Raw genomic sequence first — 16028 nt, 5'->3', positions numbered from 1 at the left:
GGCTATTGTTGTGGCCGCCGGATGCGCTATTTGCCTGGGCGCTAGGGGAGAAGTGGGTACGCTGACAGACAACACTGGTGTTGTGTCGAAATCTGATTCCTGTTTACTTGAGCCACATAGGTTGCTGTGGGAGCCTGGTGGTGCAGAGAGTGAGTTAGAGAGTGAGGGAGAGAGTGGGGGAGAGAGAGAGAGGTGATGCCATTGGGAGTTAGATAGATGTAAGCCAGTCAGCAGTCAGCTGAAACAACATAATACAACTTTGACATGTTTAAAAAATAATATAATGATGAACCTTGTGTTGTGTTTTAGTTGAAATGAAAACCCTAAATCCTATACCCCCAAAGCTCGACAGCAATGTTGATTTGTGACACATTCAGTCAACTAATCAATCCTCAATCGTATCAACAGAATGAGGAATGATACGTATCAGTTCAACTCAGCTGGAGTAGAGAGAGAGAGAAAGAGAGAGAGAGAAACACAGGAGCACCTGTCGAAGTGTGTTTGGTTAGGGCTGAGTGTGTTAGTCTGTGTGTTAGTCTGTGTGAGCTGGATCCGGGATGTATGTATGTGTGTTTGTATCTGTGTGTGTATAGGGCCAGCCCCATCCATAAGCGACATAAGCGGTCTCTTAGGGCCCCCGGCCTCTAAGGGGCCCCAGACCCAAATGTCAGTCAGGATCTCAATTTACTGTTGAGAGTTAGAATAGTAGGTGAAATTTAGACATTTGTCTGTCTGTGCCTCAGCAGTTTTTCCTCTTGTTATGTCCCCCACTGACAGTCACTCAATTAGCCCATGTCAGCAAATGTTTTTTTTTTTTCATTGGTAAGTTTGTCTAGCCAGCTATCTAAACTTGTAATAATCAATGGCCCGAATTACCATAAGGGCACGTGCCCAGGGGCGCTGACCTCCAGGGGGCCAAAATGGATTTTGTTAGTCACTCTCACTCAGACATCATATTATCATATTATTATTATAAGTCATGGCAGAAAACTGCAACATTTTCTCTACGCCCCATGCCAACACGTGTAGAACTGCAAGAAACTTAGAATGATTGTCTCCGTCAAGAGGGGAGACACTAAAATGTTTTGCACACGAGGAGGGGGGGGGGGGGGGGTTCATCTTCAGCGCGCATATCAAAAAAACTCTAATATAATATTCATCATTTTGACTGAATACATGGCTAGCTGGCTAGTGGCTCACGTGGATATTTTAATATGGTAGTTAACTAGAGTGTAGACTACCCTGTGATGCTGTTGACCTGACACACTGTACATGTGCAACGCCGATGTCTCTCTGCCTCTCTCTGCTGCGCCTATCAGCCAACCAGGCCCAATATTATGATGTTTTAGGCTAAATCAAGTGCTATCCGGTGTTAATTAAATGTTATGCTGCTGTGGCAGTCCTGTTGATATTTCAACTCGGCTAGCTAGCTAGACACACTTGACCGGTGACCGCATCTCTCAAGTCATGCGTGTTTGTGAAGCGGGCGCATGCAAACTCGCGCGTGCGAGCTTCGTACAGGGCAGATCAACAGGCACAACCAACATACGGGCTGGGGGGAGGCGAACTTGACAACATCACGATGGGTTCCGAACAACAATGACAAGAAATGTATACCAAAAAAACAATTCTGAGAGGCATTGTACCACAAAATGCCACTTTGGAGACACGAAGGGTGTCAAAGTGTGTGTGTGTGTGTGTGTGTGTGTGTGTGTGTGCATGCGTGCGTGCGAAAACTAGGACTGGGTGCAGCAGAGATCCAGCACTTCCTGCCAACCCCCTCCACCCTACCCTCACCCTGCCTCCCTCCTTCCCCTTGTCCGCTCTGCCCTACTCCGGGGCTGCTGCCTTGTCAGTCAGGCCAGTTTCCAGGCCAGTCCAGGCAGCCAGTGAGGCAGGGAGAGAGGCAGCAGGGAGGGAGAGCGGGGAGGGAGGGTTGACGCGTGTGTCAGAGAGACGCTCTCCCACATTCCCCCGGCGGCTGGCAACAGGCCGGCTGCAGAAGGGGGTTCGCCTCGTTCTCACGACCTCTCAGGTTCCTGCGCTCATCTGGGAGCTATTCATTTCCTGCCAGAAAACAGCCTTCTCTTGCAACTGCAGGAGGGGCGCGAGGGGAAGGGTGAGGAGGGGAGATGGGGGGGGGGGGGGGGGGGGGGGGGGTTTGGCTTCAAAATGAGTCCAGGGCTTGGTACAGCAAGCCCTAGGCTTAAATCATAAAGCTCGTGCTTGTCTGGGCTGCAATCAAAGACAGCCCAAGTGACGGGCTGAGAGAGAGCGAGAGAGAGAGAGAGAGAGAGAGAGAGAGAGAGAGAGGGAGAGAGAGAGATCGCACCATATGGTAGCACTTAGGAGCCAAGGAGGAAGCAGAGTTTTTTTTTATTTTGCATGCGCGCGGAGTGTGGGAAATGTTAATGGACACGCATGGCAGCTAACCCCCCCCCCCCCCCCCCCCCCGGTCATGTTGTGACATGTGTGCGGTCAGTTCGGCTGCGTAGCCACTGCGCTTGGTAATCGGAGAGCCTCGTAAAGCTGTTATCTGGAGTGGGGGGGGGGCTGATGATGATGATTGGGGGGAGGTAGATGTGAGGAAGGGAGGTGGAGGGGGGAGGCAGCTGGGTGTCGTCCGGGTTGCACCACGTGCCTCCCAGACAGCCCGCATCCAGCTGTGGCCCTGGGCTAGGACAGGAAATGGGCTGTGGACATGGGACGTTGTGGGAACGTTGTGTGTAATGGTGGGCGGGTAGGTGTGTGTGTGTGTGTGGGGGGGGGGGGGGGGGGTTAGGGGGGACCTCTGGCTCACAGGGACTGACTGTGTTACCCAGAGTGGTAGCCTGTCCTGTCTCCAACGTCCAACAAACACATGGCTTTAATAGCGCAGCCCCGGCCCTGTTAAAGGTGTGATGGAAATGTAAAATGATGGCACTTAGCCACACTTTCTGCCTCTTAGCAGATTGGTAATTGCAAACACCTGCGGTGCCCCCCTTGAAATGACCACACTTGAATAGCTGGAGGCGGCACACACCTGGGCAGAACGCTCCCCGCATGGCCGCTGTGGCAGCAGTGTTTAGCATGTCTTCCCTCTGTCACTTCTTAGCATCAAGGTGTTCCTCAGAACAAAGACATTAAACAAATGAGGCAGTACAGGGTTTGCTCACTGCACTCTCTGCCCAGAGACACACTATATACACAAAAGTATTTGGACACCCCTTCAAATGAGTGAATTTGGCTATTTCAGCCATACCCGTTGCTGACAGGTGTACACAATCGAGCACACGGCCATGCAAGCTCCATAGACAAACACTGGCAGTAGAATGACCGGTACCGGAGATCTCAGTGACTTTCAACGTGGCACCGTCATAGAATGACACCTTTCCAACAATTCAGTTCGTTCAAACTTCTGCCCTGCGAAGGCTGCCCTGGTCAACTGTAAGTGCTGTTATTGTGAAGTGGAAAAGTCTAGGAGCAACAACGGCTCAGCTGCGAAGTGGTAGGCGACACAAGCTCACAGAACGGGACCGCCGAGTGCTGAAGCGAGAAGCGAGTAAAAATCGTTTGTCCTCGGTTGCAACACCCACTACCGAGTTCCAAACTGCCTCTGGAAGCAATGTCAGCACAAGCACTGTTCGTCGGGATCATGAAATGGGTTTCCATGGCTGAGCAGCCGCACACAAGCTTAAGATCACCATGTGTAATGCAAGCGTCGACTAGAGTGGTGTAAAACTCACCGCCATTGGACTCTGGAACAGTGGAAACGCGTTCTCTGGAGTGATGAATGATGCTTCACCATCTGGCAGTCCGATGGATGATGCCAGCAGAACACTACCTGCCCCAATGCATGTTTTTCATGGTTCGGGATAAACCCCTTAGTTCCAGTGAATAGAAATCTTAACGATACAGCATACAATGACATTCTAGACGATTCTGTGCTTCCAACTTTGTGGCAACAGTGTGGGGAAGGCCCTTTCCTGTTTCAGCATGACAATGCCCCCGAGCACAAAGCGAGGTCCATACAGAAATGGTTTGTCAGGATGGGTGTGGAAGAACTTGACTTACACACCGCACAGGGCCCTGACCTCAACTTCGTTGAACACCTTTGGGATGAATTGCGATGCAGACTGCGATCCAGGGCCTACTCGCCCAACATCAGTGCCCGATCTCACTAATGCTCTCGTGGCTGAATGGAAGCAGGTCCCAGCAGAAATGTTCCAACATCTAGTGGAAAGCCTTCCCAGAAGAGTGGAGGCTGTTATAGCAGCAAAGGGGGGGGGGGGGGGACCAACTCCATATTAATGTCCCCTGATTTTGGAATGAGATGTTCGACGAGCAGGTGTCCACATACTTTTGGTCATATAGTGTATGAGCCACTGACAAAGTAAAAGCAACACATAGAGTGCATTCCAATACATTGCCTGTAAAGTAAGCCGAGTCATTACGGCCCATAGACTTTCTTCTTATTCTGTAGCGTGAGGCAACTTGATGTACTAGCGCACTCCCTGGACAGGTCACTAGTTACAATGCCTCTGCTGAAGGTTCTTTTTAAAACACTACCTGAAGTACTTCAAATGTAGCCTATATTTCGATCTGCATATTTGGGGGAAAGGTAAGAATGTTTAGGGATCACATGAGTGAGAGGTTACTGTCCATTTCATGTACAGCCGAGTGACATCAAATCCCAGATGAAGAAATGTAATCTACCGTGCAGTCTTTTTTTATATTCTGTGTCGTCATTGAGTAAGGCACTTACCATAGAACGGTTCCGGTATCTTTTTCATCAGGTCTCTGCCATGCATCAACGTAAATGATACGTTGTCCTGTGAATATAATAATATAGGCCTATTATAAGTATAGTCTATGTATTGATATCTTGCATTTCAACCAAGGTCAACATTTTACACGAGACGTGAGGACCATACACTTACTTATATGACAGGGGCTAACGTGGCTGATATCTGGTAGTAACCATTCATCAATACTACCGCAATCAGATTGCGCTTCCTTCCTGTGTTGCTAGGTGGCGCACATGACTTCTGAAATCCTTGAACACTCGCTATCTCCGCTGCAAAAGGTAAAAATGAGCCGTCCCTCTTCAAAACAGGCTTTCCTGTTCAAAAGTTCGACTCACATATACTTGACATATTGTCAACAATAGTCTCATCTGATTATGTGGATAAAATAACATTCGTTGGTGTTACACAAATTAAAATAATACATTTTTATTCAAGGTTCATTGGCCACTTATGACATGAACAGCGGGAGAGATGTTGATATAACTAATTCAAAGTTAGCCTACAAATACAATTATTCAAGGACAAAAACTTAAATAATATCTTGGATATATGTGATCTTTGAGAATAATTGTCGAAAGTAATTTTTAGGAATATAATTTTTATCAAACTGGTATCCCCTTCAGGCCTAAAGGGCCACATTATTTCACACATGTTCAGTGTTGTTTCCCTCTCTCCCCCTCCTCTCCTCACCTCTCATCTCACCGAGCAACACCTGGATTCGGATACACCTGGGCAACTCTGGTTCAAATCAGGCACGTTTCTTGTTGAAAGAAGCCAGAAGCAACGGTCTTTGTGCGATGGCATTTTACGCAAAATGTTTGTGTATAAAATGAAATACCCCACTTCATAGTCTATGACACTTGTATGCAAGTGTTGGTGCGAAAAATGATCTACTTTTACGCAACATAAGACTCAATTGTGATCCATTCCTGGAGCAACAAGTGGCTGTGTTTAGTTTACAATTGGTTGAATGTGCATGGGTTTTGCGCGCAGCAGAACATAAACGATTATGCACAACTCAATATCAAATATGACTTTTGCGCAAAAAATATTGGTAGAATATGATAGCCATTTTCTCTTATAGAATGTATAACACATTATTCTCAAGTGTATCTTCGCTACACAGCTCAAAACAAAAGTGAAGAATTATGTAGGCCATTATTTGGTGGTCAGGTTTCTGTTGACAAAATCATAGCAGATGTTTTTCAATATCTTTACAAATTTATTTGTCTTCCAAAACGAAGAATTACGTTAAGGGCATTCAACATATCTTTGGCATCACACAGTACAAAAGACACCTCGAATATAAAATGCAGTGAAAAGACTTCAACAATACAAATCTCATTCCAATATGAACTTCACTCCCTCATAAGCTATACAAATATAGTGCATCTTTTCATCTTAACGCATTGAAAGTACAAAAACAAAATCAAAACAAATGTTTTGTAACATTGAACAACGATCGAACTGAGTGTCATTAGAAAAGTATTTTCAATATGTATTTTTTATTTATTTATTATCTACCAGGGTCGCCACACTGAGTCCGAGTTGCCTGTCGGTGCACCGGGGGACACTGCCGCTGGAACAGGCGTGTTGACCTGGTTCGCATACACCGGGATAACCGGACCGTTGGGTGCAAAAGCTGCGTTGGGGATGAGGAAGGCGAATTGTCCGTCTGTGGCAGGTACGAGCTGGAAACCGCCGTATACTTTAGTGGCTTCTGGTGACATGCTCTGGGGAGAGCCACCTTTACAAGGCAGGGGCATCACGTTGCCTTGCGGAGATGAGTTGGGCATCTGTACCATGGACTGGCCGAAGGAGGGGTGGGGAGGCCCGGCTGAAATCTGGTGCTGTGTGGGGTAGTTCATCGCGTTGATCTGCGTCATGCAACTGGCCAAGTGACCGAGAAGCCGCGTCCTGACCTCGGTGTTAACCCCCTCGCAGGTGGATAGGAACCGGGTGACTTCATTCGTGCACTCGCTGAATCCAGCTCTGTATTTCCCCAGCACGGTGGGATCAGTGTTCAACGCAGCTTTGGGAGAAAGAGAGACAATTATAAACCACTGAGAGTATCGAGAAAAATGATACAAATTTGAATTGCGAACACGAACATTGCTCAAACTAAAAATTTATATTCCAAGGCTCACCGATGGCTAACTTAAATGGGATGTTAATTGAGATATAGTAGTCTATTCAATAGCTATATTCCGAGACAATATGGGAGTGAGGATGTGGGCCAAGATCTGCAACCCGACTACCGCCTTCTTATCATTATCTAATCCGCAGAAGGACGTCCGGAAGAAATCACCCCGGGTATTCAGCGAGCAGCTACAGTCACTTACCAGTCATTTGCGCTCTCTGGAGGTTCCGGAGATGTTTGACCGTCATCTCCAGGATGTCTGCCTTTTCAAGTTTTGAGTGTCTAGAGCTCTGTAATGTAGAAGAGTCATATTGTTAGGCTTGAAGATTGTCCGATGGAAATTGTATTAGGCGTTAAGGTTTCCAATAGAGTTCATATAGTATTGAGATGGTAATAATTAATTTGTTATGAGGGTAATAGACAAAACACTTACATCTTTTTTGAGCGCGTCCAGGATAAGTGTTTTCAACTGTCCCAAGCTTTCGTTGATTCTGGCTCTTCTCCTTTTCTCCATGATAGGTTTGGATGACTAGAGAAAACAAATCAAATCAATTGTTAGAATGATGGAACTTGCTCAAGGTGGATGAATGGGTCATGTTTCGCTATACCAGCTCGTGTGTAATTTTGGAGAGGCGGGGAGAGAATTTCGGCATTTGTAAAAATGCTTTGACCGAGTACTAACCTTCCTGTGCTCGGAAGCCGTCTTGGGTTTATCAGGTGTCGTGTTCATGCTGGCTGGGGTAGCAGCAACCGGAGAGGATGAGTTTTTTTCCATTAAATCGGCAGGCATCTTCTGTCCGTCTGAAATATCCCTTCCACACATGCACGGCAACTCGGTATTACAGTCCACTGTTGGTGGTTATTGACAAGCAGTCGGCACTTCTTCGCAGTACCCTCTTATAAAATTCCAAATTCCGGAGGAACAAAATCCTTTCTGTGTGGTGGTGCACCTATGCGCGAGAGACAACTGTCCCCAAGAGAGGGCTGAATTATGTCACGGAGTCGAAAGACCACTGTCTGCCAACGGACGCTGCGTCTGAGTAGAATGTAAAGGCACTTCGTGTTGGTCTTATTTATATCTGGGACTGCACGCGAACGGCTCGTGTGAAACTTCCCAAACTTTCTTTCCCACAGTAACTTTCTACCAATCAGCGTGAGGGACACGCGGCCGGAGGGGAGGATGGCTCGTGTTCAGCGCTCTTCCATTGGTTGTTTGGCGTTTGAGCGGGTGGCCAATGGCGCGCAGCCGGGTTTAGGGCACAACCGGGACTGCCTTCAATCATTCCGTTTACATATTAACACTTGAGCCCCTGACTACCAGCACAGAGTGCAGGGCTGACTTGACTTGGCATGCTGATCCCCAACTTTCAGGCGATACGCACAGGAGGGGAACACTCTACACACGATAATAGTGGCTATAGCACCCAATAGAACTATACAAACAATACACTTTTCCACATAGGCTGCTTGTATTATACTTCCACATACCTGTGGACTACAAGCCGGTAAATGTGGTACATTCACAGAAGATAGCCTATTCCAACAATAGTGTTTAAGGAAATAGCATAGTTTAAGTAATTTATGCAATGGTTCAAGAAACCAAATGTATAGTTCTTAACAGCAGTGCGGGCCTACTTTTAGGCTATTATGTAATAACCTAGTATTGTTACAGTTTATATCATTAGATGTGATCTTGGGGAAAGAACCTGGCTGTCTCCTCTTAGATTGCCCTGTGTTGCAGTGAGGCTGAGAACTACAACCTCGATCAAGTTTTGCACTGCGTGAGATCAAGAACCATCTCAACTTTAACCTGTCAAGATTGGAGCAGTATTTCTTTAATGCGCCCCACCGCTGTACAAATTTGGCGTTTTGACATCTGTCGGCATGCGAGCGCTATTGTGAATGTGGAGCACGTGCCAGGATGTTTTATGAGCGCAGTGGTTGAGGTTTGGCTGCCGGGCTAGGGGTGGCGGTGGTGGTTTACATTACAGGGAAGGTAAATAGCAGCTGCTGTTTTAAAAGCCTGGGAAAACCACGCCTACTGAGAGCTCGATCGGGCTTATCGGAATGCGAGCCAGAGCAGAGATATTTCTGAGTGAGAGCACACGATTAGAGCGATGCATTGCCTGCATCGCCTTTGGTCGGGCAGAAGTTAGGCTACGCATTGAATTTCAGGTCATAATTACATTTCCTTATCCTTATCGGAGAGACAGACGCAAGCTAGAGCTGTAAATTTAATTGTTAGGATAATTTCCCCCACACAGATAGTTTTAACACATACATTTAGTAATTCCCAAGTTATTACACTTGAAAAACTAGTAATTCAACAAAAAATACAGACTGACGATTATATAAACATAGTTAGGCTATTTGAAGTGAATATAGCCGACACTTAAATCCAGTCATGGGAAGTCAAGAAAAGTGTGCGCGACGCCGACTAAATCCCGCAGGAGGTTTTGTAAATAAAAGTTTAAAAGTCCATAATGTTTTATTATATAATTGTTTAAAAATCATAAACTCAATATTTTCAACTTTTACACAATAATTATGTTCTGTGCCCCATGCAATAGTAATAGCATAGAGCCGTTAACGACAGAAAGGCAGGGGTTGTGTATGCTCTGCTCTCTCCGTCAGCCCGGGGCGTGCGCGCTCCTCAGTGGGTTCCCCTGGTTGTATGATGTGCGGGCGTGATCTCCAGCTGCTGCAGAACCCCGCGACACGTGGCGCGCAAGCGACTGGGGAAGGCGCTGCTGCGGGATGTTGCTCGCGGCTGCCCGCAAGATCAAGAATTCGATAGACTCAGCAGAGAGCGTTGCCTAGGAGCACTCCAGCTGTAAACTTTCACAAGCACCTAAAAAAAAATATACGCATTAAATTCGATACTTTCGAAAATGGAATATATGGCAACAGTGTGTCCAATTCGGTTTTGTGCGTAATTGCAAAGCATTCCTTTTTGGTAAGGGTCTAAATATTATGGTGTAAAATCAGTGATTAAAAATAAAAACATGTCAAAACAAAGAGTATTAGTCGCATACACCAGTGGTGTAGGAGGGGGTATACGCAGGTATACGACATACACCCACTCATTTTCCGTGGGCTTTGCTTATGTTCACTTCTCAACCCCCACTGATACATACCGAAGTAGCGTAGTGGAGGTTCACGCCGTTTCAATTAAAAAGGCTGATGGAACAGATCAGAATGTTCAGTTTAAATGTTGAAAACGACGATTTCTTCACATTTTAAGCGCATTGGTAGGCATTCGCGCGAATGTTCCAAAATGCAATTTTGCAAAAGTGCAACGCTGTTCTAAAATGCATTTACCAGAGGTTTCGTGGACAGAGATGTAAATATCCGTTATAAGACCGTTCAAAACGTCTTGAACTCACTGAAGTCTGAGATTTCCCAGATCCGAGTTTACCGTTGTTTTGAATGTGGCAGAAGTCATGCTGGACTGACACATGGCCAATGTGTTCAAACTTTTCTGGCCCATGGTGTTGAATGTTTGGAAAAGAGACCCTTGAACCCCGACTTGGACCCTTCACCCACTCCACTGAATAGCAGGGTAGTGATTGCTTTACAACGCTTGCAGTTAGCCACTGATTCCTTCCAAACCACTCATTGTTGAATTTGCAATTTCCAACTTGTTATGCAATGTTTTTGTCCAATGGCCAATGAGCACCAATACATTTTATTTATAATTTCTCTTCATTTGACAAGGATTGAAAAGGATTTGCAGGTAGATTTTTGACGTGATTTGTGGAGATGTCTGCTCGTCTAGCTTGCTAGCTAAGATTTTGAAAGTATGATGTTAACATAATCAGTCCAGTCAAAGCTACGGTAGATGTAATGTGATTTGACATAATTTTATCTGTGGCCAATGACCTTGAGTCTTCTTGGATGGGCACTTCTAATGTAACTCTATGTCAGCACCTATGGGGCTTGAATTTTTGTGCTCTCCCTGTAGATTTTGTGTTGAAGTAGTGTCCCCTTGAGTGACAGAACACTGAGCCAATCACGGCGCAACAAGAGAACATTACCAACCCCTATGCTCCGTATTTTCCTAAGAAGAAGAGACTTGCTTGGGCCAAGAAACACGAGCAATGGACAATAGACCGATGGAAATCTGTCCTTTGGTCTGATGAGTCCAAATTTGAGATTTTTGGATTCAACCGTCGTGTCTTCGTGAGATGCATAGTAGGTGAACGGATTATTTCCGCATGTGTGGTTCCCACCATGAAGCATGGAGGAGGAGGAGTGATGGTGTGGGGGTGCTTTACTGATGACACAGTCTGTGATTTATTTAGAATTCAAAGCACACTTATCCAGCATGGCTACCACAGCATTCTGCAGTGATACACCATCCCATCTGATTTGTGCTTAGTGGGACTATCATTTGTTTTTCAACAGGACAATGACCCAAAACACACCTCCAGGCTCTGTAAGAAAGACAGTAATGGAGTGCTGCATCAGATGACCTGGCCTCCACAATCATCCGACCTCAAACCAATTGAGATGGTTTGGGATGAGTTCAAGTGGAGGAAAAGCAGCCAACAAGTGCTCAGTATATGTGGGAACTCCTTCAAGACTGTTGGAAAAGCATTCCAGGTGAAGCCGGTTGAGAGAATGCCGAAAGTGTGCAACGCTGTCATCAAGGCAAAGGGTGGATACTTTGAAGAATCTCAAATATAAAATATATTTGGATTTGTTTAACACTTTTTTGCTTACTACATGATTCCATGTGTGTTATTTCATAGTTTTGATGTCTTCACTATTATTCTACAATGTAGAAAATAGTTTAAAAAAAGAAAAACCCTTGAATGAGTAGGTGTGTCCAAACTTTTGACTGGTACTGTATATATTTGTTTACAAACAGGTGGGGCTCAAAACATGAATGATGGGTCGCAACCACACTAGCTACAAAGTAGCCTACCTGTCAGAATGATATCATGATTATTTGCATCAATCCAGTAGCCATTTCTTTAGGAAACACCAACTCATGTGGTACAGAAACACCGCTAATAGGTAAATACAAAAAAAAAAATACTCAGGATGTGGTTTATGCATTGTTATGGACTTAGAATGTACACTTTGGTTGTTTTCCTGTTAAAAAAGGTGTGACTTTGAGAATTAAAATCTGAAGAATTTGGGAAAAATCGCAAACTTGTGCATTTTTTACATTTATCTATTTCAATGGTAGGCCTACTATTAGTGTACTTACACAGTACATCTTGGGTTGGCCTGACTGAGAAAAAAAAGTATCTTTTTAGGTAATTCAGAGTATGTCACTGTTTCGCCGGGCGGGGCGTTTGGACATTCTTTGAAACAATTTGAGCGTACACAGTTCTCTTGGCACCACTACACCACTGGCATACACAGACTTGCAGGCCAATGCACATACTTGCAGGCAAAATGCTTATGTTACTAGCTCCAATAGTACAGTACAATGATTATCTATAATATCCATAAGTTCTTCATGTCTACATAGGCTATAGCTACTGTCAAAAACAGTAACATCTCTCCATTTGTCTTGGACGTACACCTGATTCATTTCGCCCAGTACAATGGCACTGACAGAGTTCCAAAACAACTGTATTGATGTTAAGAACACAATAAAGTGTTGGTTCTGAAACCCTCTCTGCCTGAATTACATTCTCACGCTCATGCTGCAAGAGGTCTTGAATGCTGAATTGAGCTCAGGTAGCCCAGGGTCTCACGGTCCCTCCCTTTTTCACGGGAGTTCAGGGCTCTCAGAGTTCATCGGCTACACCTGGCCGCCTCCAATCCCACGAGTGTTACCTGCTGCGATGTGTCAACTTCACTATCACTAAATAGCTCTGGGAAAACCGTTTGAGTCACAGCCCTTAAATGGATGCTATTTGCTTTGTTCACACACAGTCATTGACGGGATGTCTTTGGCTATCAATGGTATATTTAAACTCAGCAAAAAAAGAAAAGTCCTCTCACTGTCAACTGCGTTTGTTTTCAGCAAACTTAACATGTGTGAGTATTTGTATGAACATAACAAGATTCAACAACTGAGACAGAAACTGAACAAGTTCCACAGACATGTGACTAACAGAAATGGAATAATGTGTCCCTGAACAAAGGGGGGTCAAAATCAAAAGTAACAGTCCGTATCTGGTGTGGCCACCAGCTGCATTAAGTACTGCAGTGCATCTCCTCTTCATTGACTGTACCAGATTTGCCAGTTCCTGCGATGTTACTCCACTCTTCCACCAAGGCACCTGCAAGTTCCCAGACATTTCTGGGGGGAATGGCCCTAGCCCTCACCCTCCGATCCAACAGGTCCCAGATGTGCTCAATGGGATTGAGATCCGAGCTATTCGCTGGCCATGGCAGAACACTGACATTCCTATCTTGCAGGAAATCACGCACAGAACGAGCAGTATGGCTAGTGGCATTGTCATGCTGGAGGGTCATGTCAGGATGAGCCTGCAGGAGGAGTACCACATGAGGGAGGAGGATGTCTTCCCTGTAACGCACAGCGTTGAGATTGTCTGCAGTGACAACAAGCTCAGTCCAATGATGCTGTGACACACCGTCCCAGACCATGACGGACCCTCCACCTCCAAATCGATCCCGCTCCAGAGTACAGGCCTCTGTGTAACGCTCATTCCTTCGACGATAAACACAAATCCGACCATCACCCATGGTGAGACAAAACCATGACTCGTCAGTGAAGAGCACTTTTTGCCAGTCCTGTATGGTCCAGCGACAGTGGGTTTGTGCTGGTGAGAACCTGCCTTACGACAGGCCTACAAGCCCTCAGTCCAGCCTCTCTCAGCCTATTGTGGACAGTCTGAGCACTGATGGAGGGATTGTGCATTCCTGGTGTAACTCGGGCAGTTGTTGTTGCCATCCTGTACCTGTCCCGCAGGTGTGATGTTCGGATGTATCGATCCTGTGCAGGTGTTGTTACACGTTGTGTGCCACTGCGAGGATGATCAGCTGTCCGTCCTGTCTCCCTGTAGCGCTGTCTTAGGCGTCTCACATTGCAATTTTTTCCCTTCCAACATCTGCAGTCCTCATGCGTCTTTGCAGCATGCCTAAGGCATGTTCACGCAGATGAGCAGGGACCCTTGGCATCTTTCTTTTGGTGTCAGTCAGTAGAAAGGCCTCTTTAGTGTCCTAAGTTTTCATAACTGTGGCCTTAATTTTTTAATTTCCTTTATTTAACTAGGCAAGTCAGTTAAGAACAAATTCTTATTTAAAATGACGGCCTAGGAACAGTTTGTTAACTGCCTTGTTCAGGGGCAGAACTACAGATTTTTACCTTGTCAGCTCAGGGATTCGATCCACCAACCTTTCGGTTACTGGCCCAACACTCTAACCACTAGGCTACCTGCCTACCATCTGTAAGCTGTTAGTGTCTTATTAACGACCATTCCACAGGTGCATGTTCATTAATTGTTAATGGTTCATTGAACAAGCATGGGAAACAGTGTTTAAACCCTCCACAATGAAGATCTGTGAAGTTTGGATTTTTATGAATTATCTTTGAAAGACAGAGTCCATCAAAAAGGACATTTCTTTTTTTTTACTGAGTTTGTATATAAACATTGAGTTAAAGGAAAATAAGGGCTATATTGATTTGACATTATTTCTAATATACAAAGTTGTTTGTTACAACTTTATTAACATAGTGGGTCCCCCAAACAGCCACCACACTAGACCCGTCCCTTCTCCCTCCATCATACCTTTCCCCCCTCTCTCCCCCTTCACTTTAGTCTCTCCAATCCCTCCTTGAATTCCCCCAATATCTCTAACTCCTCTCGCTCTGTCTCCCCCTCTTCTCTTTCCATCTCCCCTCCAGTCTCTCCTCCCTGTCTCTCCACACCTCTGTCTCCCTCTGTCTCCCCCTCTTCTCTTTCCATCTCCCCTCCAGCCTCTCCTCCCTATCTCTCCACACCTCTGTCTCCCTCTCGCTCTGTCTCCCCCTCTTCTCTTTCCATCTCCCATCCAGCCTCTCCTCCCTGTCTCTCCACACCTCTGTCTCCCCCTTCTCTCTCCCCTCTATATTTCCCGTTCTCCCTCCCATTTTCTCTCGCTTCCTTTTTTCTCATACACTACTCCCTCCCTCCCTCCCTCCCACGATTGTATCTTTATTGAGGCCTCTCAACCATGGACCTCCACACGGCAATAATGCAATCAGAGGGGTTGATTGTGGGGCTAAAGTGCGCGTGAAAGTGGGAGATATTGCGCTCACAAATAATCTGTCCCGATATCACAGACAGCTCATGCTTTAATGCGTAAGCCATTGGTGAGCAGCGGTGGCGTCTTCTAACAAGCCCTGGTGATAGGAACGAGGGAAGGGGGGGGGGGGGGTATCATCATGTAAAATGCTCCGAGAACTTTGAGAAAAGTGCTGTGTCTGTGTCTGTGTCTGTGTGTGTGTGTGTGTGTGTGCGTGTGCGTGTGCGTGTGCGTGTGCGTGTGCGTGTGTGTGAGTCTGGGTGCGTGTTTGTTTGTTATCAGTGGGAGTGGAGTAGGACCTGTGCTTGGCTGCTGTGAGCGAGGAAGACGAGGCTGAGAGCGAGAGAGAGCAAGCGAGAGAGAGAGAGAGAGAGAGAGAGAGAGAGGGGGATCAAAGCAGGGACTGAAAGGAGGGGAGAACTGAGAGATCCTTCAAGCACAGAGAACATTCAGGGAGGAGAGGACAGAGGGATGAGAAGAGAAGGGGGTTTGGAGCCTCTCCAGATACAGACATCACCCACCTCCCCTCTCACAGTAGCGCAAAGGAACACACACACACACACACCAGCAGAGGAAAGAGCTGAGGCCCTGAAGGAGCCTGGGAGCAAGGAAAATGGTAAGCAGTGATTCGCTCGCTCACTCACTCACTCACTCACTCACTCACTCACACACTCACACACTCACACACTCACACACTCACACACACACACACACACACACACACACACACACACACACACACACACACACACACACACACACACACACACACACACACACACACACACACACACACACACACACACAGACACACAGACACCAAGATCAGTGCAGGTCACTGTCAGCCCAGCAGACATGGGCGCTAGCACGGTGTGTTTGGCTGGCTA

General features: G+C 46.2%; 1 protein-coding gene across 1 annotated transcript; it reads right to left on the bottom strand.

Moving 5' to 3' along the window:
* Positions 1 to 5988: 5988 nt before the first annotated feature.
* On the bottom strand, positions 5989 to 8403 carry LOC110524030 (transcription factor HES-1). The gene is made up of 4 exons (XM_021603322.3): positions 7610 to 8403; positions 7361 to 7456; positions 7130 to 7217; positions 5989 to 6819 (listed from the first exon to the last, which is right to left on the bottom strand). Exons 1-4 carry the CDS (start codon positions 7748 to 7750, stop codon positions 6308 to 6310), a joined length of 837 nt encoding a protein of 278 aa, XP_021458997.2. The 5' UTR covers positions 7751 to 8403; the 3' UTR covers positions 5989 to 6307.
* Positions 8404 to 16028: the final 7625 nt, after the last annotated feature.

Source organism: Oncorhynchus mykiss, chromosome 5 (genome assembly GCF_057628025.1).
Source record: "Oncorhynchus mykiss isolate SJ-2025 chromosome 5, ASM5762802v1, whole genome shotgun sequence".
In the NCBI taxonomy this organism is placed as follows: Eukaryota; Metazoa; Chordata; class Actinopteri; order Salmoniformes; family Salmonidae; genus Oncorhynchus; species Oncorhynchus mykiss.
The sequence above is the reverse complement of the archived record's forward strand: the minus strand, read 5'-3'. Positions and strand labels throughout refer to the sequence as shown.